The 21,061-nt window shown below is 33.3% G+C and overlaps 1 protein-coding gene across 1 annotated transcript in view; it reads right to left on the minus strand.

Moving 5' to 3' along the window:
• Positions 1-20,853, minus strand: part of LOC134841432 (trichohyalin-like) — a 28,845-nt gene extending 7,992 nt beyond the window's left edge. The window contains exons 1-3 of the mRNA XM_063857417.1: positions 20,414-20,853; positions 19,472-20,059; positions 18,846-19,007 (exon numbers count right to left, since the gene is read on the minus strand). Coding sequence (XP_063713487.1) covers positions 18,846-19,007; positions 19,472-20,059; positions 20,414-20,608 — 945 coding nt within the window. The 5' untranslated portion in view covers positions 20,609-20,853. The remainder of the gene's footprint in view (positions 1-18,845; positions 19,008-19,471; positions 20,060-20,413) is intronic.
• Positions 20,854-21,061: the final 208 nt, after the last annotated feature.

Here is a 21,061-nt window from a genome sequence, read left to right on the forward strand (position 1 = left end):
GTTTGTTGTGGTTTTTCTTATGTCTTGTTGGTTATGTCCTTTTTCCAAAAAGCAAATTGTTCGTGGTATGGGTTTGTCTTTCGACTTTTTTGTGTTTTATTATTTCTTTCTTAGACTTTATAATAGTCTTCAAAAGAATAAATTATCCAGTTTTAAACTGGGTTAATCCGGTTTGGGTACCGTTGGTTTCCTTTTCTTAGTCATGCTGTTATTCTATGATTTGTGGTATTTAGTAAGCTGCGTTGGTTAGTTTTGTTTAGTATATGATTCCTTTCCAACCGGGTTAAAGGAAAGTTTGAAACATGTTATTATATGTTAGAGTTGTTGAGTGTGAAAACTTGAAACTGAAATTCATTATTTTAAACAATTCTTCGTGGGCGAGCTGTGCGAGTGTGGATAGAATTTCTGTGCGAATAAATGAGAATATCAAAAGGTTAGTACTGCATTTGCATTTTATTAATTTACTGCATAGCATTTGGAAATTTACTGCTAGTTATGGGGGAATTTTAAGTTACAAATTTTCATCATAATTAGATTTACTGCTTGTGGGGAAAATTTTAGAAATGAATTTACTGCATTGGTATTAAATTTATAAATTTATAAGTGTAAGAGATTAATAGAAATGATTGAAATCTGTTTGATGAAATTTGCGATTTTTATTTGTCTTTTGTGGTTTTTGTAGGTGATTGTCGGATGAAGGCTAAAAACCTAAAGAAAACATGGATAAAGTATGGTGAGTTTTTTAATATTTTAATTAGTTAGTAATATTTATTTAATTCATACTTATCTGTTAGTCGTCGGGGAAAAAACCGTGGGGGAAGATGTCGTGAATTAGTTCTGAAGTTGTTAGTAGTTTAGCTAAGATGCGGATGATATTTTTAGTCTGAAGCAGTGGCCAAAGCAATTGGAGTGCCTTGATAGTGGTTAGTTCTTCAGTGCCAACTGCAAACTCATAAGGTGTGTTTTGGATTAGATTATATAATTTGTGATTGAATTTAGTGTTGTGGATGAATTCTAAAATTGGGATTTCTATAGGTTGTACAAACTCGTGCGGGATAAGGAAGGGTCGGGATTCTTCGGCGTTGAAGGTCTTGGTGATGGGACAGAAGATGTACATTTGGGTTATGGGGTCATAATTACGAAGAATACCATGGAGGTTAGTGTCTTTAATACAATATGTGAAATTTAGGAAAAATGGTGAAGTGTATTTGGAATTAATGAATTGAAAACGATGGTGTGGTTGCCTAGAGGGTGTGTGTAGGTCAAAGTGATTTTGGATGAAGCGATAATAACTATATGTGTGGGTTTGTTTAGTGCGCAACATAATATCGTGTGAGCAGTGTAAATCTCTTTCGTGTGGTGCAAGGAAATGAAAGGTTAGTGAAAATATTTGGAAGCGTTCTTTAAAACTTTCGTATGCTTGTGTGTCTGTTAGTGCTTCTGAAATAATGTGGTCAAACTTGCGATCGAAGATATTTAGTGTAAATACATATGGTGTTTTAATGAAAAATTTCTCGGTGATTTGTGGATTAGCGAAGCGATCGTCGTCTAAGAATTGATCTTGGTTAGCTCTGATGATGTTGTGATCATAGTATTCGAGTGTATATTCGTTAGCTCTAGGTGCAGTGTGTGTTTTTAGTGATTTTTTATATCCAACGTAAGTAAATTGTCTAGCGGTTAGTGGTGTAGTGAGTCGATATAGCATGTCCGTATTTCGCTCTATATCGATGTGAGTGTTAGATAAAGGTAAGCAAAGAGGGTTAGTAAAATGATAATATGAGGTCCAAGAGAGAGTGGGCATTAAAACGTATTCATCTACAAAGTTGCGTGTGTCGTTAGTGTCGTGGGGGGTGTTTAAGGTGTATTGTGGAAATGAGGGTAAGGTGATGGCTAAAAATTCTTTTGTGTTAGTATGCTTGGGATGGTTGATGTATTCACGGGCTGTTCCTGGTTTTGCTGGGAAAGGATGGTTGGGGAACTTTCTTTTAAAAGTGCGGTAAGCTCTATTAGTGTTGAGTGAAGATTTAGTTGATGTGGATGATGGTGCTAATGATTCAGTATAATTTGAAGAGGGTGTAGGGGTAGGGGGATTGGATGAATTTATAGTGGAGGAGATTTGGTTTATGGTTGGGGTATTAAGGTGGTAGGGTTGTTGTTGGAGGGTAATAAAATTATCTAGCTCTGGGGAGATTCGGGGGGTGTCTGGAGAATGAGATGATTGGTCAGAATGGTATGAGGAGTAGGTTGGGGTAACTTGGGAAGCATAAGAGGGTGTGGGAGTGATGGGGTCAGGGTTATTGGATAATATGGGTTGAAAAGGGGGTTGAGAAAAATTAGAAGAGTTATGAAAATTATTGGATGGGGATGGTTCTGAGTCGGCAAATTCATCGGGGGTTTCAATATTCGGGTTATTGAGTTGTGAGATGGAATATAAAACTGAGATGTGTGAATTAGTGTCGGAATTCATGCCTGATGTTACATTACTAGGTGGAAAATCGGGTGGCGGAAAAGCAAAAAGTGGTATTATTGGGATTGGAGAGGTAAGATTGGTTGGGTGGGAATTTGATCGGTGTAGTGATCCAAGTTGGCGGCTCATCGTGGGCTAAAAAAATGATTATTTTGAGACTGAAAAGCGGTGGTATGGGGTTGTTCAATAATTTGTTCATAAGTATTATCATCTTGTGACTGGTGTGTCATTATATGTTGGATGGGACTTTGTGATGTGGTGAATCGAAAATTTGGATTATGTGTGATGGCTAAATTTCGAAAATTTCGTGGGACTAGGGATAGTGGATGGTTATTTGGTAGGGCTGGTAATTGTGGTGCCGTTGGCGTTATGTCTACATTGTTATGTTCTTCGTCGTATGTATTTTGTCGTGTTGCTATTTTTGTGTTATATTCTTTTATTTGTGCGTCTAAAAGAATTTTGTTTATAGATGTAGAAAAGATTCCAAAAAATCCTGCAAAGAGTATGCGTGCTACGCTTGCTTGTCTGTTTACTTGTGTGTGTATAGCACATGTGTTGTAGATTCCTTTTAAAAGTGAGAAAAGAAATCCAATAAAGTTAAACATTGCGTATAAAATAGTCAATTTTTCTAAGATGTAGTACGGCCATCCTAGAAAATCGAGGATCTCATTTTTGAGTGTAACAAAGCTAAAAATGTTAATTGGTGATATATCTTGGGGACGGTATTTTTCACCGTTTAGATATATATAATCTTTAATGTCTTTAAAATATCCGCTATAGTCTTGCGTGTAGATATCGGCAAATCCTGCGGTTTCTGCAAGTTTGCGTAAATTTTGGTCTATTGATTGTCTTTGTATAGTGTCCATTTGTGTTAATAATTCTTGGAATTGTTGTGTTCTAATGTGATGTTGAATATCTGATTTTGAATAGATTCCTATTGATTGTAAGTCTATATTTGGGTTTCGAGCAATAGCGCGAATGCTTTCTGGTGAGAATTTTTTGAGTGATTGCATTAATGTGGGATATGGAGTGAGAAGATAATATTTATTTTCATCAGGGTTTAGTTGTACTACATTGTGGCTGTTTTCTGATCCACATGGGACTGCGGTATCCCAGAAATAGGTTCTTCGTGAAAGTGTATCCACGAAATGTACTTTATTCTTATAAAAGATAGGGATTCTTTTATAACATCGTTTATCTTCAAAAACGTATAGTGGTGATACTTTTTTAGTACAAGTATAAAACCATAAGATGTTTCCTTCATAGTCTAAAAAATTTGATCTATTTCCAGATAATAAGTATCCTGCATAGGGTATTTTTAATACTGCTAGTGCAAGTGATTGTAATATTTGTGTTCGTTCTAATTCGCATAGTTGGTGTAGTGTTTCTAATTCGGAGAGTGACATTTCTTGAAAAATTCGGCTAATTGTATAATCTAGTTTCATATCTAAATGAATATCATAGTGGATATTACCGAAATATGTAGTATTCATTAGTGATAATTCTTGTAAGCGTGTGCTTCTGGTGTCATGGGGTTTTAGATGTCCACCAGGTTGTCCGTTGCTTTTTTCAAAATTAACTGGTATATAGGATGTTCCTTCGTTTGGAGGATGACCTGTGGCATATGGGTCAATTTTTACTTTTCCAGTGGTCATGTCGAATCCTTTTTCGTATTCAACTAATATTTCAGAGTATTGTGTTCTGTGAAGTGGATTCCTGTATTTACATGCAAGTTCTGTTTCTTGATATATTTGAAAACGTGTCAATTTATTTTCTATATTGTCTATGTTTCTAAAATTAGAACTTAGTTTTCGTGATGGATGGACTTGTTCATATGGAATTGATTGTATAAAATATTTTTCGTGAAATTTTATCATACGAGCGTGTATTTTTGCTACTTGAAATGTTGTACATGTATCTTCGGGGAACCAAACAATGGTTGCTTGTGTTCTCGTTGTAGGGTCGCAATAACCTTGATCATTTTTACAAGGTAATCGGATTCCTTGATAGATCATTGTATTATCTGATAAATCTCGTGTTAGTTGTATTTTTTCGAGTTGTATTTTCCAATCAAAAAACATTATTTCTTGGTATCCTTTATTTTTTGTGTCTGCTTTGCAGTTTGATGGGTCATTTATACCAATGTGTGGTATCCAATGTTTATCGTGTAGGTCATAGGTTAATCGTCCGTGTGCGCCGTTATACGGGTATTTTTCGTCTAGTTTTATATGTCCTTGGTGTCTTTCAAGTTGTGATTGATGTACAGAGTCTGGAAAAACTTGAAAATTAACTAACTTTCTTGCGGAGTTTTTATTTTGTGTGATGTTTAGTCTAAGTAATTCATTTTTACAATCGTCGGGATTGAGATGTAAAAGACGTTCTATATTTCTTTGATAGAATGATTCATGGTCAAGTCGGTTTTTGTTTCCGTTCGAGACTTGTGAACAATGTACTTTCTTTTCGGAAAATGTTGCTGTGAATTTATAACCTGTAACTGTTGTTGCTCGGGCTTTTGAATAGAGTGTTGCTATTACATCTGTGGTTTCTATAGCTTGTGGTTCTGTTTCACATTGTGATACTTGATTTATTGCATATTTATGTAGTGTTTTTTGTTCATTTTCTTCACAATCGTAATGTGTTACTAATAAATCTTGTGGTCCTGTACGAGGAGAAGGGTTTATGTTTTGATTTAAGATTACTAGAAAAAGGAGTTGGAGAAAAATTAATAATTTTAGAATATACATGTGTATGATAATCCTGAGTATGGATTATAAAATGTAATGTAGCCAATTGTGTTTTTGGTATATCTGTCGTATTTGTATATTACTTCAGTAGTTATAAACGGTGGTGGTAGTGATTGAGCTGTTATGTTAGGTGGATTTAATGGGTAGGGATGTTGGGTAATATTATTTAACTTAACTGTGATTTCAAACTTCAATTGTAAACTGTTTTGTTGGAGTATTTGAATATTGTGATCACGGATATCGTTGTGAATATCTTGGCGATATTGTAATCTATTAAGTGCCCAGTTATGAAGGCGGTTACTTTCTTGATGTTGTCCAAATAATGGTGGAGGTGCTGTAAATGTATTCCAATCTAGTCTTAAAGGAATATTTATTGATGATTGTTCTCGATATCTGGCGTCGAGATTATTTGGAAAATTTAAGTTAAAGGGTGGTGGTGAAATCTGGCTTATTGATGGTGTTGATGGTAGTGATAATGTTTCTGGTAGTGATGAGGATGTTGTTGTATCTGTAGAAATATCTATTGGATTATTGACTAAATTTAATTCACCTTGTGTAAATGAATGTGTTGTCCAATATGGTAGTCGTGATGCCTGGTTTGGAGGGTTAAAGGGATTTTCACGTATTTGTTCAGATGTTGGTGTTGAACCTAAGTAATCTGATGGTAGGCTTGAGGTGCTACGTTGTGAAAGAATCGTAGGGGTTTCTGGTAATGTATCAATGGTGTTTTCTGGAGTGTTTTGTGATGGGGATTGAGGTATATCAAAGTGAACTCGGGGAGTTTGAAAATTTCTGTTTCGTCGAGGATGTATAATTTGTCTATTTATTTCGACTGTATTTTGGTTTTGACTAGAATTTCTTATTCTACTTAGTTCTTGTGGTAGTGTTGGATATAGGTTATATGTTGGTTCGCTTAAAGGTGCTTGTCGTTGAACTGGTTCTAGTGGTTCTGATAAACGTGCATGTCGTTCTTCAAAAGTGTATGGATTGTCTTGAAAAGAAATTCGTGTAGATGTTTGAGGATTTTGAGTAGTTGAAGGTGGTGTTGGGTTATCTTGGGATGATGTCGGTGAAGACTGATTCTGTGACTGTTGGGTAGCAATTTTTGATGGATTTTTGAATTGTTACTTTAGTGGGAAGGTTTATGTTTATTATAGTATTCTTCCAAAAAAAGAATTAGAAGGATTGCTGCTAGGGCAAATGTGAGGATTGTTTTCTTTATACATTTACATATTGTCAAAATGAGGGATGATAAGAATGCTATGAAAATTACAAACAATAAAAAAATATCGGTTCTACTGAAAATTGTTCGTATCATTTAGACAAGTTATATGACTCGTACCTGTGGATGTAATCAAGGGTTTTGGAAAGTTGGAGGAATAGTTCGAGTATAGTGTAGAAAATTAAAAAAATGTTACAAAAAATGATTAGGATTATTAGAAAAGATTCAAGTATATCAAAAAGAAATATTATAAAGGTTTCAAGTATTGTAAAAAAATGTTTAAGATTTATGAGTATTTGAGTAACTGATTGAGAGAAGAGCATTTAAGAAATGATCTATTGGTCGAATATTTTTTGCTGTTTGAGGCGATTTTCTAGTGTGGTCGGATTATTTATTAGTTTTTTGACAAGTGGGTTGAGTTTTGTAAAAAATTGTTGGGGGCAATTTTCATGGTGACTGGGAGGTCGTCTTTTTCTTTATTTTTGTTTGTCAAATGATCCGGGGTATGGTGAGATTTTTATACTTTAGGCTAATTAAAATGTTCATTTTGTTACTTTAGGCTAAGTTAACAAATTTGCTTTGGGGGTATTCGTGGTCTGAGTTGGGGAAATATTGTTGATCTTTGGGTTATTAGATAAGGGAGGGGTACGGTATTATGGTGATATTTATTTTAGTTGTCAAGTTGGAGTGGTTTGCTTATTTTTGACCTGGAGGTCGTAAAGTTATAGTTATAGATGTGCCTGGAGTTCTATATGATTCGTCTAATTGGTCTTAGTTTGAGTTAGAGAAAGTGACGGATTGGATGAATCCTATTGGTCTATTTTGAACTAGAATTATTACTTACTTGTCAGCATGTTATTTTGAAAAATGTAAATGAAAAATGTTTCGGAGGTTTCAAGATTGTGAAGCAAATGTTAAAATTACTTTTGAAATTCCACTTTCTTTAAAATTTTAGATTGGGGGATGAATATTTTATAGTTTTTACGTGGTTGATTTCGGAGTCTTGTTGTTTTTCTATTTTCTGATTTGTCGATTTGTTCTTGGGGTATTATTTGTTCGGTCATTTTTCTATTTTTTCTTTGTTTTGGAGATTCTTTATGGTTTTGTGTATTGTTTTTGGTGGCGGTTGGTTTTGTGTTTTGATTTTCGGTGGGGTTATCATTTTGTTCTGTGTTTTTCAGATGTGGTTCATTTTGAATGATTTTTAATCCTGTGAAAGAATATAATTGAGTTAATTCGCGGAGTGCGTATTCTTTTGGGTAATAAGGTAATAGGTTGTTTCGATGTTGAACGATTTCTTTTTTGTTTGAGTCGGTAATTTTATATGTGACATCAGTGGGTTTTGCAATTATTTGGTATGGTCCTTTTCGAAGGGGTTGTAATTTTTTAGAAATTCCTTTTTGAGTATTAAAATTAGGTATTAAAACAAATGTTCCAATTTTTAATTCGGAGGCTGGTGTAAAACGTGAATTGATTTGTTCATTAATGTTTTGTCTTTGTAATAACTTTTTTGTTATTTTTTGATAAATTTCATTGTGTTTTTTATCTCTATTTAGAATCCATTCGGTGTGTGTACCGGAGGCTAGTTTAAGAATTTGTGGGTGATGAAAATGATCTTCATCGTGTGTATGTAAAGGTAGATGATAACAAATTGAGTCTTTATTTGGTTGACAATAACCTTGTGCGTTTTTATGAGAATTTGCTGTAAACATTATTGGTTTGCGTGGCTTTTGGTTAAAAACCATTTCGTATGGTGACATTCCTAAAGTTGTCGTAATTTGTGAATTATACGCTAAGGGAAATAATTTTACATCTGCTGACCATTCGGTATATTTTGTATCATTTCCGTTGATGATACATCTAAGATATTCTTGTAATGAACGGTTCATACCTTCGACTAAGCCGTTTGTCCAAGGTGCATGAGATGTACGTGGTTTGTGTTTAATGTTATATAAATGACATAGTGTGATAATTTCATTATTTATGAATTCTGTACCGTTGTCTGTAACTAAAATTTCTGGTAGTCCGAATTTTGCTATCCAGTGTTCATAGAGTGTTGTGTAAGCGTAATAAGCGTTACAATGTGGTACTGGGTTAATTGCTACATAATGTGTAAATGCGTCAACAATTACCATAATGTAGGAGTTTCCTTCTGATGAGGGTGAAATTGGTCCTTTAGTATCAAATGAGATACGATGATTAAAGTACAAACTTTGTCCTTTAAAATCTTGTTTTTGTGCTATTTGTTTTTGATTTGGGTAAGGTTTATTTAGTTGACATACTATACAGTCATTGCATAGTACTTTTATCCAAATTGGTGCATTTGGGAAATAAAAGTTTTGTATAAAATTTGAATATGTTTTTTCTGATCCAGAGTGTCCTTTAATATTTTGTGTATGTGAAATATTAAAAGCTATAAGAATCATACTTAAAGGGAGACATGGAACTGTAGATTCATTCAGGTTATACTCTAAAAGGTCTGTATTTTCGTTAATTGTTGTGTTGTTAAATTTGCGAAAGTATCGGAGGAGTGTTTTGTTTCCTAGAATGGTTGAATCTGCTTTGATAGGTTTAGTTTTATATTTGTGCCATGATTTCAGTTGTCGAATTACTGGGTCAAGGTTTTGATATTGTTTCAGTGTTGAAATTGTAATTATTTCTGTTGGGGGGAGAAAAATGTTTTCGATTTCTAATTTAGATAAGGGTATTGTATCAAGTGGGTCATGGAGGTCAAAAACTTGATTTATTGTGTATTTTGAATCATTTGTTTGTGGTCCTGATAAATTTATTTTATCAGTTAAATCTTCTTTTTCAATTAGTGGAAAATGGTCTTTCCTAGGCAGGTGTTGTTTTATTCGTTTTTGTTGGGTGTTATTTTTTATCCATTGAGAATATGGGATTGGTTTGAAAGTTGATGTTCCAAGTAGATCAACTTCATAATGATTATTTTGACAATCTAAATAAAGTGGGAAATGTTGTAAACTATTTATTTGTGATTGTTCAATATCAGTTTTTACTGCATATTTGCATTCCAATCGGGGTGATGTTTCGTTTTCTGCAAGGTAGAATTTTATGTTTTTGGGTATTTCAACTGTTGTTTTTCGTGTAAGTAATTCAGGTGGTGTATTTCGGCTTAAGGTGTCTGGTAATGCAAGATTTTTTCCTGCAGTCCAAACTATATGTAAGTTTGGAAATTTCATTAAAATTAGTTGAAATCTATAAACTCGGTGGTTTGGGTTAGATTTTTGTGTAAAAAGAAAGATGATTGGTTTATGGTCTGTGAATAAAACTGTGGGGTGTTTTGATCCAAGTATCAGAAATTCATATTCTGTCAGTGTATATATTATGGCTGTACATTCTCTCATTAGAGTTGAGAGTCGTAGCTCTGCTTGAGTGAATAATCGAGAATTTGCTGATATGAGGTTCATTTTATTTGTACCATTATGTGATTGTAATAGTGCTGCACCGATGCCAAAGTTCGAAGCATCGCACATTGCATAAAATGGTTGATTTGAATCTGGAATTGTGTTTGAAATTTGTTCAGCTAAAAGTTTCTTTATTTCTTCAAATCGTGTTTGATGTTCTGTGTTCCATTCAAAATTATTTTGTTGTCTAAGGATGTTATAAAATGGTCGTAGATATAATTGCATTTTATAAACATATTTACTTAAAAAGTTTAACATTCCAAGAAATTCTTGGATTTTCTTTTTATTTGTTGGTGGTTGAAGTTTTTGAATAGCGTCAATGCGTGATTTCAATGGAGTGATTGTTTTTCTTTCTATATTATGTCCTAAGAATTTAACTCTTGTCAAAAAGAAGTGTGATTTATCGGGGGCGGCCTTCAGATTTTCGTTCTGAAGTATTTGGTGATATTTTTCTAAAACATTGAACATCTCGTCTTTTGTTTGTGATTGCATAAAAACATCGTCTAAATAGGTGATTGCGTTTTTCTTGAGTATCAGTGGTCTAAAAATTTTGCTCATAAAAGCTGAAAATGCTGCTGGTCCTATGGATATTCCATAGAATAAGCGGTTGAATTCATATTGTTGGTTTCCGATAACAAATTGTGTTAAACGTCGTGATTGTTCATCTAGTGGCATTTGATTGTATGCACTATTCATATCGGCGGTTGTAAAGTATTTGCCGTTTATTTTTGTTAAAATAACTTGTATTGGTTCAATGGGCCAATTACATTTTGATTCATCTATAAGTGAATTGAGGTATCTAGCATCGAGAACGATTTTCAATGATTCTCCTTTAGCTAGAATGATAACAGGGTTGATAAATGTGTTGCCTTTTGGTTGTTCTTCTCTGTTTACTGGTGATATAATGTTGTATTGTTCTAAAATGTCGAGTAATCTGTTCACTTTATCATGTAAGTGAATTGGTACTTTACTTGCTCTCTGTTTTTTGAAAACTGCGTCTGGTTTTAACGGGAGATGTAGTGATGAACTGATTTTCCCAACATCGAATTTTGATGTTGCATAGACTGATGAATATTTAATTAGCTGTTTGGCTAATTTTTCGAATTCGTCTTGTGTTATTTGTGAATGTTGGAAATTAAACATTGTCAAAAATTTTTGTTGGTCCTCTGTGTAGTTACTTATGTTGAATGTAGGTTTGAAATATGGAGTTTTTGTGAAATAATCCGTATTTCTGTTTTCGTTACTTATTATATTATTTATAGATAATTCTTCATTAAGAATTGTAGATTGGCAAATATCTAGTAATTGGAGTATATTATTTACGCGATAGGCTTTTTCGTGTATTGGTGATATTGTAGCGTTGGTTTCACAATATCCTAAAAGTCCTAAAGGTAATGTTACTTGGTAAGGTGTGTTGTTATAGACATGTAAGGAAATGATATCGGAATTCGAATTTTTCAAATATTTTATGGATGAGATTGTGATTTTGAAAAATTTGTGAATAGGTTTGAATTCAAATTCTGACATATAAAATTTTTGTTTGTTTTGTTCTTTATCATATTGGTGAACTTGTTTGATTGAAAAATTATAGATATTTCCTGATAGTGGTTTTAAGTGTTTTCTTTGTTGGTTAAATATCGGGTAGAATTTTGAAAAGAATGGTGGTTGTTTATTTAATCTTTGAAAAAATGTTAAGGATGTTTCTTTTGTTTTTGTATATTTATCTTTGATTAATATTTTACTATTTAGTATGTTAATTGTTGGTATATACTTCGAAATAAATGGTATTCCAATGATATTATATTTAATGTCAGTGATATGGAATATTTGTTTAAATGGCTTATTTAAAATTTTGCTTTGTTCCATTGTTCTGGTGGGGAGGAGAAATAATTGGATTTTTCCGTAGTTTATCAATGTTGATCCTTGTGCTGTTGCTAGTTTGCTGGAGGTTTCAAGAGGTGTTAGCTTTGGGTGTAAGGTTTTTATTTCATTCCATGTGGGGATGTTTATTATGTTTGATTCTGCTCCTGAATCAATTAAAAAATCTATTTCAAGGTCTGGTGGTTGAAATTCTTTATTTCTTGGGCTTTCTAAGAGAAATGGTATTGTCCAAATTTTTTCTTTGGGTTGTTCTTTTTGTATATTTTGATAAATATGGTTTGTATTCAAGCATTTTGTTTTGGTATTTTTATTGGTTTGATTTGTAGTGTTAATCTCGTTTGTTTCTTGCGTCGTTGGTGTGGAATTTATGGGTGTAGTGTAATAATTTTGAAGAAATTCTGATTGATTTTCATATATGTGTGATGGAAAGGGTTGTTCATATATGACAGATTCATAGTCATTTTCGACTTTTATCATATTGATAGAAAGAGTGTTTTCAGTATCACTTTCTGAATCTGATGATGTACAGTTTATTTGATTGAGTTGTAACGTATCAGTTACTGTGTCATCAATACCTGGAGGGTCTGATGTTGTTTCTGGGTTAGATTGTACTTGATTGATTTGTCTTTGATGTTTAGGTGTACTACTTCTGTGGCGATTATTAGAATTATTATAGTTATTATTATTCCGGTGTGGTGATTGGGAATAATTTCTATAACGATTATTATAACTTGAGTGTCGATTTTGTGAATTATTTCGCGATCTGTTTTGGTAATTATTGTTTGGTCTGTTATAGTTCGATCTATTATATGAGTTATTCCTTGATTGACTGTTCGGGTAATTCTGGTTTCGGTTGTTTGAATAACTTCTTTTTCGATTATAGGAGTAGTTTCTATTCCTATTGTATGATGAATTTCGTGATTGGTTGTTTGGATAGTAGTTATTTCTTGATTGGGAATTAGATCTAGAAACAAATCGTTGTGTATTTGAATTTGATCTGGAGTAGTTATTTCGACTATTTGGTCTATTGTAGTGATTTTGTGATGAATTATTCGTGTTTCTTCGTTCTGGTGATCTTCCTCTATAACTTGAGTTATATGGTGATTGATTTCTTGTATAATTTGTATTGTTCGGGAGTGGTTTTCCTGAACTGTTGTTGCTGTAGACTGTTTTGTTCGGTAGATTTTGATCTTTTTTCATGTATTGATAGAATGATTTATTTGGTTCTTTATATTTTTGAGGTTTATTTTGATTGTCTTGCTGTTTTTGTCTACATTCAGAAATACTGTGTCCGTATCGTCGGCAATAATTACACCATTTTTTGAAAGATGGTTTGCCTTTAAAGTTTGGGTTCTTTTCGTAAATATTGAGTATTTCAGTGATTTTTTCAACGAGGTCTGTCTCTGATTCCTGTATATTATTAATATTAGTGGGAGTCGTTTCAATTCTGTTAACGTATTGTAATTTCAGATTTTCCGTTTCTTCTAGTTTCATCGTGATTTCTGCTTGTTCTAATTTGTCTACTAGTTTTCGAAAATCTAAATCGGGTTCTCGAATTGAAGAAGGATGGGATGCTCTCTTTTTTATTGCTATTTTCCTTAATTGTGGTGTTAAGGTCATCATTAAGATTTCTGTCATCTTTGTGTTTTTATAGTCGTGTGTATTTAGTGAATATGCTTTTCGAACTAGTGTTTCGATTCGTACTGCTAATTGCTTGATGGTTTCGTTTGGTAATCTGCGAATTTCATTACATAAAACTCTTTGTTGTTGTTTGTTTCTTTCGGAGTCAAACATTTTTGAAAATTCCTGTGTAAACCTTTTCCAGTTTGATTTTATTTCTAGAGGTAGTACTGAAAACCATTTTTGGGCTGCGCCATCTAAGGTTGTTTGTATTAACGCTGTGCGTCGATGTATCCAATTTTGATGTAGTGGCGTATTAATTGGTTCAGGTCCAATATTTAAAATCAGGTTTGCTGTTGTTGCATTTAAATAATCTTCTACAGAATATTCAGGGTCTGTTCCTGTGAAAACCATTAAAGGTTTGTTTGATGTTATTGATGATCCACCCATAAGGTATGGATTCATTGTCATTTGTAATGATTCTGCTGCATTTGGCATTTGAGAAAAATTTGAAAGTTGGTTTCTTGTTATTTCATGTTGTTGGAGATAATATGGGAGTGGTATTTCATTTTGCATTTGTGATGGTTGATACGAGTGTGCAGTCATTGGATTTTGTTGTTGAATTGGTTGAAAAGATTGTGTATTAATTAAATTTTGTTGTTGAATTGGTTGTTGATGTTGTGCATCTATTGGTTGTGGAGAAAAATTTCTATGATTTGTACGTGTTTTCTGTATTCCTTGTCTACGATATTCTTGAGTATTTGGTGCAAATATATCTGGTTGTAAGAAATCATCATCTGAGGATAAATAATCCATTTGATAAGATGTCTGTTTTTTATTTTTATTTTGTTGAAAAAATGGGTAATTTTCACTGTGATCCTGTGGAGGATTTGTTTAGAAATTTATTGAATTAGGTTGGGTCATTGGGTTATCCCAATTTCGGGATCTTGTATATTGGTTAAAATTTCTTTGTGGTTGGTTATATGTTTTTGATGGATGTGTATAATTATAATTATGGTCTGCAAAGTTGTTTCTAGTGAATGTTTTGCGTGTTTTTGATGGTATTGTCATGGGTCTGTATGTTTGGTAATCCATATGTGAATATTTAGGGGCAACCGAAGGTTTAACGGTTGATTGTAAGGTTACCTGTGTTTGTGAAGGATTTGTATTTCTTGGTGTTGTTAAATTTGGGCGTATTGGTGAAATACTTTGTTGTGTAGTTGTTGTGTGTACAATTTCTTCATTTATGAAGTGTGATGGTGTCTGGATATCTTGTTGAGTAAGATTCCTAGTTCCATTGAGGTTTTCATTGTGTATAACTGTAGAGTTTAAACTATTATTTTGTGTATCGGGCAAAAATGTATTATAGTTTAATGGTGTTGCATCAATGGTTAATGGTATTACTTTTACATAATCTCTTATGTAAGATATCGTACTTATTGCTTGACTTGAGATTGATTGTGGGAAGCTTATAAATGCGGGATGAGACCATTCGGGGTCCCAAACATAATCTGATTGTTCTGTGATAGCGGTATCATCGTTCGAGTTTTGGGGTCTAAAATTTTTTCTTGCTTGTGCAATTAAATCAATATTGTGTGTGAAATAATCTATTATGAACCATGCCAAAATTTTTTGTAGATCGTGTTTTGTATGTTGTGAAACGTCGTCTTTCGTGAAATTTTCTTTAATGATGTTTAAATAACTAGAGAGTAGTGTGATTTCATGTCGTACTTTCAAATGTTTAGATGTTTCTGTCGGTGAGACATTTGTTATTGGGATTTCGTTTTCTAATATCGAAATATAACTATATATTATTGCGAAAACTTCATTGGTGAATATGGAGTTTGCTCTTTGTGAGTTATGATATTGGATGCTTTTTATATATTCTGAAAAAACTTTTGAAAATTCTAAATCAAGGTCGTCTGTTTGAATTGTATATTTTCTATTATTATGGTTTGGTGAGGTGATTTCTATGGAGTAGATTCCATACTGTTGTGTTATGTTGCATATATCTTTTAAGTAGTGGTCTATGATTTGTCTTTTGATTTTTACATCTGGGAACTCTGTTTTACATGGACTTATTCCGGGTTCAAATAAATTTAATAGTAAATTTTTGCAAAATATATGCTGTCCTCTATCAGTGGTTGCATCTACTATAAAAGGAAAGATTTCATCATCATCTGGACTTTCTTCACCTGGGGTGTGCGTTGAGCTCATTTTTTCGTTCGATGACTGTTAATATGTAATTATCAATGTGTCTAATTGGTTGATTCCAATTGTATAAATGTACTGGTTTGTGTTTATACTGCTTTTTTATTCTTCTTTTTCCTCTCTTTGATGAATTTGAAGTTGTTTCTGAGTCAGAAAAATATAATTGATCGTGAAGTGGGTAATTTTTATCTATTGATTCTTTTAGTTTGTAAAGTTCGTCTAAACTGTTGGTTTCTGATTCTGAAAATGCGTTTCGATTTTTTGAAAATCTTTTTCGTGTTATTTGTCTTTGTTTCGTTATTATTTTTCTTTTTAGTGTTTGTCGTTTTGTTCGAATGTATCCAACTGTTTGTGTATGAGGTGTGATTACAAGGTCGTATTTTTTGTTATCTATTTCACAATTGTGTAAAACGATTGTTTGTTTATTTCCTAGGTTTTTAAATGACATAAGGTTTAGGATGACGGATGCAAAAGGTTGTTAAATGGTTTCTATTTTCTTAAACTGTTAGTTCTTACGATTTTTTGGTTAGCTTAACCTGGGTCTGTTTGTTCAGGGTTGGAGAGAAAAGTATATCGATTCCGAAGAATGATTTTTTACTTTCTCGTGGCTAGTATAAGTTAAGGTGTTAACTTACTTAATCTTACTTAGGGGTAGTGATTGTGTTCAAGGGTTGGAGAATAGTAAATCGATCCACAAGGTTCAGGTATAATTAGAACGCGAGTAGTTCGTTAGATACTATTTTAAACTTACTAAGTCTAAGATTTATCCTGGGTCTGGTAAGAGGGGGGGTCAAGTGAAGGATGAATAACCGAAGTTCTTCACTGTTTATCCTAATTTGAATGATTAGTTTTGTTTAAAAATTTCTATTAGTCTTGGGTCTTTAGAAAGGGTTGGGTAGTGAATCGACGTTTGAGGTCGTTAGACACTAATTAAGTGGGTGGGGGAGAACAAAGTTGTTCTGTTTGATCCAAGGATAAGCCTTGATGATCAAATTTGAAATTTAATTAAGTAGAAAATGATTTAAGATCCAAGGATAAGCCTTGATGATCTGGTTTTAAAATTAAGTGAATTTAAGTTTTAATAAAATTTTAAATGTGTGTAAAGGAAAGATTTAGTGTTTTGATGATATTAGTGGGTTTATGATTGCTGTTATGTTTTAGATGATGGAGCTGGAACAACAGGATGATTTATGATTACTAACCATTTATTGTCATGCTACTAATTTTTATTTTTTATTTTTCAATAAATATTTTTCAAACATGTTTTGTATATTATCGCAGAATTTTAGGAAAACGATCTTAGATCTTTTTATCAATCGTTATTGTATATTAATAATTTTGTTTAGCGCCTGAAATGATTTTGAAGATTAACTTCAAGGTTTTATGTTTGCAAATGAAAATCTAAATTCATTGCTAGTAGTATTCTAAATATAAAAGTTTGTTCTGGTTTTTGCCTAACTATCATATAGCTATATGGCAAGTTTCTACTTTGTCGTATGTCGTCTCTGGTTCGAGGTCTTCTTCCAATTCCGGGTAGTTCTGTTATGGTTCGGAATATTGGCTCTGATCTATTGAGTCGTAGAGACATTTCGATTAAATTATTGTCGTATAACATTTTGTAAATGTTTTTGTCTAATTTCTAATCTATTTTGGTTAATTCTAAGCTATTAAGGTCTTGTTCGAGACTTATGGTCGCACCAGATGAGTTAGGACCGAGTTGGTTAACTCATAGAGTAATTTCGGATAGGGTACACCGTCTGCTCGTCACGCTATCTTATTTTCGGCCGGATAGATTCGTGCAACTTCTTAGTCTAATACCGATCCTAATCTTACTCTTATACTATCTAGTCTCAGGTTGTTTAACTAGTCTCTGCTAGGCTCAATAGATCTAGGGTATACTGGTTTATTGCGGCTGCTGAAGTGCTCGGGAGAGTCCAACTAATTTCTAAGTTAAATTCAAATCTCTCTGGTGCTGAAATTACAAGTAACTTCAGCACTTACAAATAAGTGGGTTGTTAGTTAGATGGATCATGATTGGTTAATATTAAATACTTTACATTGGTAAAATATCTAATTTATCCAATCATAAAATGTAGTTTAGATCAGGTTCCACAAGAGTTATTTTTTTAAAACAAGCTCAAAAAGCTCCTGGACAAATTATAAAAACAATAAAGCCATTTTAGTTGTGATTTGTATTGTAAAATTAAAAAAAATTGTCTCGGGTTCGATAAAAATGGCTCTGAATTTTTTACAATCAAATTTGAGGTAGACTTGATGAAAGATGTTCCTTTGTAGTGCTGCCAATTAATCTCTACTACAATTTTTTTTAATCGTTTTTTGATTTTGATAGCTTTCATTTATGCAGTTTTGTAACTGATGCCCTTACCTTTTAAGAAAATACGATACGTTATTTAGAAAAAAATGAAACTAAAATTTGTTTTTGATGCAATTTTTTTTGTTTTTCAAATCTCTCCATTGAAATAATTGTGACTGGAATATTTTGTGCGACTTGCACACCATTTGGCTATCCTTCTTAAGATAAAAAAATTAACACGAATTTCGTTTATTTTTCTCCTTTTCGTAGTTGCGTTTTCTAAATCAGAACTCAAGCAGAACAAAAACTCATTTATGAATAAAAGTTCATTTGAGAGACGAAACGCATGTCTGCTCGTATCTTCTGAATGCCATTTACCGTCTCTGAAATTTTTATTGGCAAAAATAACTAAATCCAGAAAAAATGAATAAAGCTTGAAAAAGTTGAACATATACATCATTTTGTGTCAATTCAGTAAACATTTGCAAAAAAAACTTCAATTCATTTATTCAGGCTTTTGGGAAAGAGCACTCAGATTTTAACACTTTCACGATTCACATCATCCGACAGCCTTAACATTTTTCGGCATTCTATTCACAAATTCGTTTAAATTTGGTTTATTTTGGATGAAAAGATTGTATTTTTGATTAATTTTGAGTGAAGAGAACGAAAATTTTTATATAAAATCGGTTAAAGTTAAGCTTTGTCGACATTATATATAAGAATACACAAAAGAAGATTTTTTTCCTAAAAAACATCAACCATTTTAAGCATTTTATGCTCCTACATGCGGGATCGAAGTGATACAATGAGAAGAGAGTCTAGCTAAGTCTAGTTACGAATGGCCGAACAGTCTTAGCTTTTAGCCGAATGACTTACAAAATCTCAAAGTGTTTTTTTTTAGTTTTCAAGACACGATAGATCGAAGAGGGATCTGCATAAAAAACTTTCTTGTACATACCTGCAATCGCTTCGCTTGTGAGTCCCTCTCTCTGATTTGTGAGATAAGTTCCTTGTTGACCCAATACAGTTTCCCTATCTTCTCCTCCATCTCTCCCAGCTTAGCCATGCTCTGGCTACTCTCCAACTCTGCCAAACGCGCCGCAGACTCGTCCAGAGAGAGCTGCAACAAATCAGATTGATATAGAAGAAGTGAGAAGGTTCTACTAGACGTCTTTCAAGATCGTTGGCGAATGAAAGAAGAGACTTTAATGTAGTTACTGCGAATTTTACAATATATTGAAAAATTTTGTCACCCAATTTTATCATTTCCTCGTAGTGGCATATCGGTAGTAATAATGCTCATAATCATATGATTGCGGGTTCAAATCGCAATTTACAAAGTGATCTCTTGAAGATAGCCATATAGCTTAGTTAATCTTAAAACTCTGGTCTAGGCCTTTGGCTTGTTAACTAAAAAATAGTAACATTTTTGACGTGCTCAATTTTGCAGGTTTTATATTTTGGCTCAAAACGTTTTTGTTCGTTTTCATATAACTAAACTATCGTGATGCTTAAAGTGTTCTTCCAAAAAATTAAGTTAACGTGATGCTTAAAGTGTTCTTCCAAAAAATTAAGTTAAGTTACCTGAAGTTTTCGAATTTGGTCTTCCAGTTCTTTTTCTCGTTTCTTCGCAGCGTCACTGGCGCGCTTCTGTGCTTCCTTTATTCGTTTCTCGGCTTCAGCTAGTCGTTCGTTCATCTTCGCCTCTCGGTTCTCCATCTCCGATTGCAACTCGGCCATCTCGGTTTCGGCACGACTCAATTGATCGTCTCGTTTTTCTAATTCGGCTTCAAGGTCGGCTTTTTCCGCTTCCGCCCGACCTAACTTGTCTCCTAGACTTCCAAATTTAGAGTTCAGTTGAGCTTGAAGTTTTTCGTGTTCTTTTCGCATTTTTTCTCTTTCAGCCTCGGCTGCTTTTCGCGCCTTTTCTAACTCTTTTTGCTTCTCCTCTTCGTTCTCGGCCATAAGTTGTTCACGTTCTGCGTCAAACATTTCCTGCAGTTCTTCTAGAAGTTTCGTTTGTTCGCCGTCTTTTTCGTCCCCCTGAGCCGCCATGAGTTCTCGCAGTCGCTGCTGTTCTGCCTCGGCGGCCCTGAGTGCTTCTAGTTGCTGGGCTGCCAGAAGATCTGCTTCTTTCTTCTTCTTAGTTAGATCGTTCACCACGTCGAATAACTGAAACAAACTCCACATTTTGATTTTCTTTTTCAGTGCTCAAACATGTTTTACCATTTTTTGCTTCAAATCTCTGAAGAAAAATTTGTGCTTAAAAGGGTTGCCTCTAATGAAACTAAGAAAAATACTGAAAAAGAAAAATTTTGTTTATCTGATCCAGTTTCAAAATTGCAGCAAACTTATCCAATAGATAAAACAGAGAGCACTTCTTTGTTTTTGAACTTAACGTTTGTTCTATCACATGGAAAAAGGTAAGAAAAAACAAGAAATAAATTTAATTAAATTCATTTTTCTGTGCTATTGTATGAGATCACTTCTCCTTTGGATCAAAGTCTTTTTGAATTTTTCTCTAACCTGTTTGGTTTCAAGTGCATCTCTCTCTGCCTTCGTCAGGCCATTCAGTTTACTCTGCAGCTTCTCGAGGTCAAACACACACTCTTTATTGATGAGAGCGAACAACTTCTGGGTCCCCTTGGCCATCAGAGCCAAGTCCATCAACTCTTCTGCCAACGAGATCCGCTCCTGCTCCTTCAGAAAGTCCTGACTCATTTCTCCCGATTTTATTCTTTATAGTTTGGAAAAGTTAGCTTTGGAAAAAAACTGATAATAGTGAGTATAGCTGTAGAAAATTTATGATTAGAAAATCATGCTCAAAAAATTTGTGAATTATATAAACAATGCAACAAAAATGGTAAATATATAGTTAAATCTAATATCTCTTTGTATATATATCAAGAATCAAAGAGAAACTTTTTATTGCTTCAATTTTTTAATGTTGTGTAGTTAAATAGTCGCTCACATTGTACACGCATAATATCAATAAAAATATAATCAACTTCTCAATGTAAAAATGCAGTCTTCAGTTCTTCAAATTGCAAGGTATTGTTTTGTGGTCTCAAAGTGTGACAAATACGCGCGGCAATTCTGTTTTATAATAGTTTACAACTAGAAAAATAAGCTTTGTAGATTTTCAGTACACTTGAAGCGGCTCCATTTTGAGCC

The sequence above is a fragment of the Symsagittifera roscoffensis genome, chromosome 3 (genome assembly GCF_963678635.1).
Source record: "Symsagittifera roscoffensis chromosome 3, txSymRosc1.1, whole genome shotgun sequence".
In the NCBI taxonomy this organism is placed as follows: Eukaryota; Metazoa; Xenacoelomorpha; order Acoela; family Convolutidae; genus Symsagittifera; species Symsagittifera roscoffensis.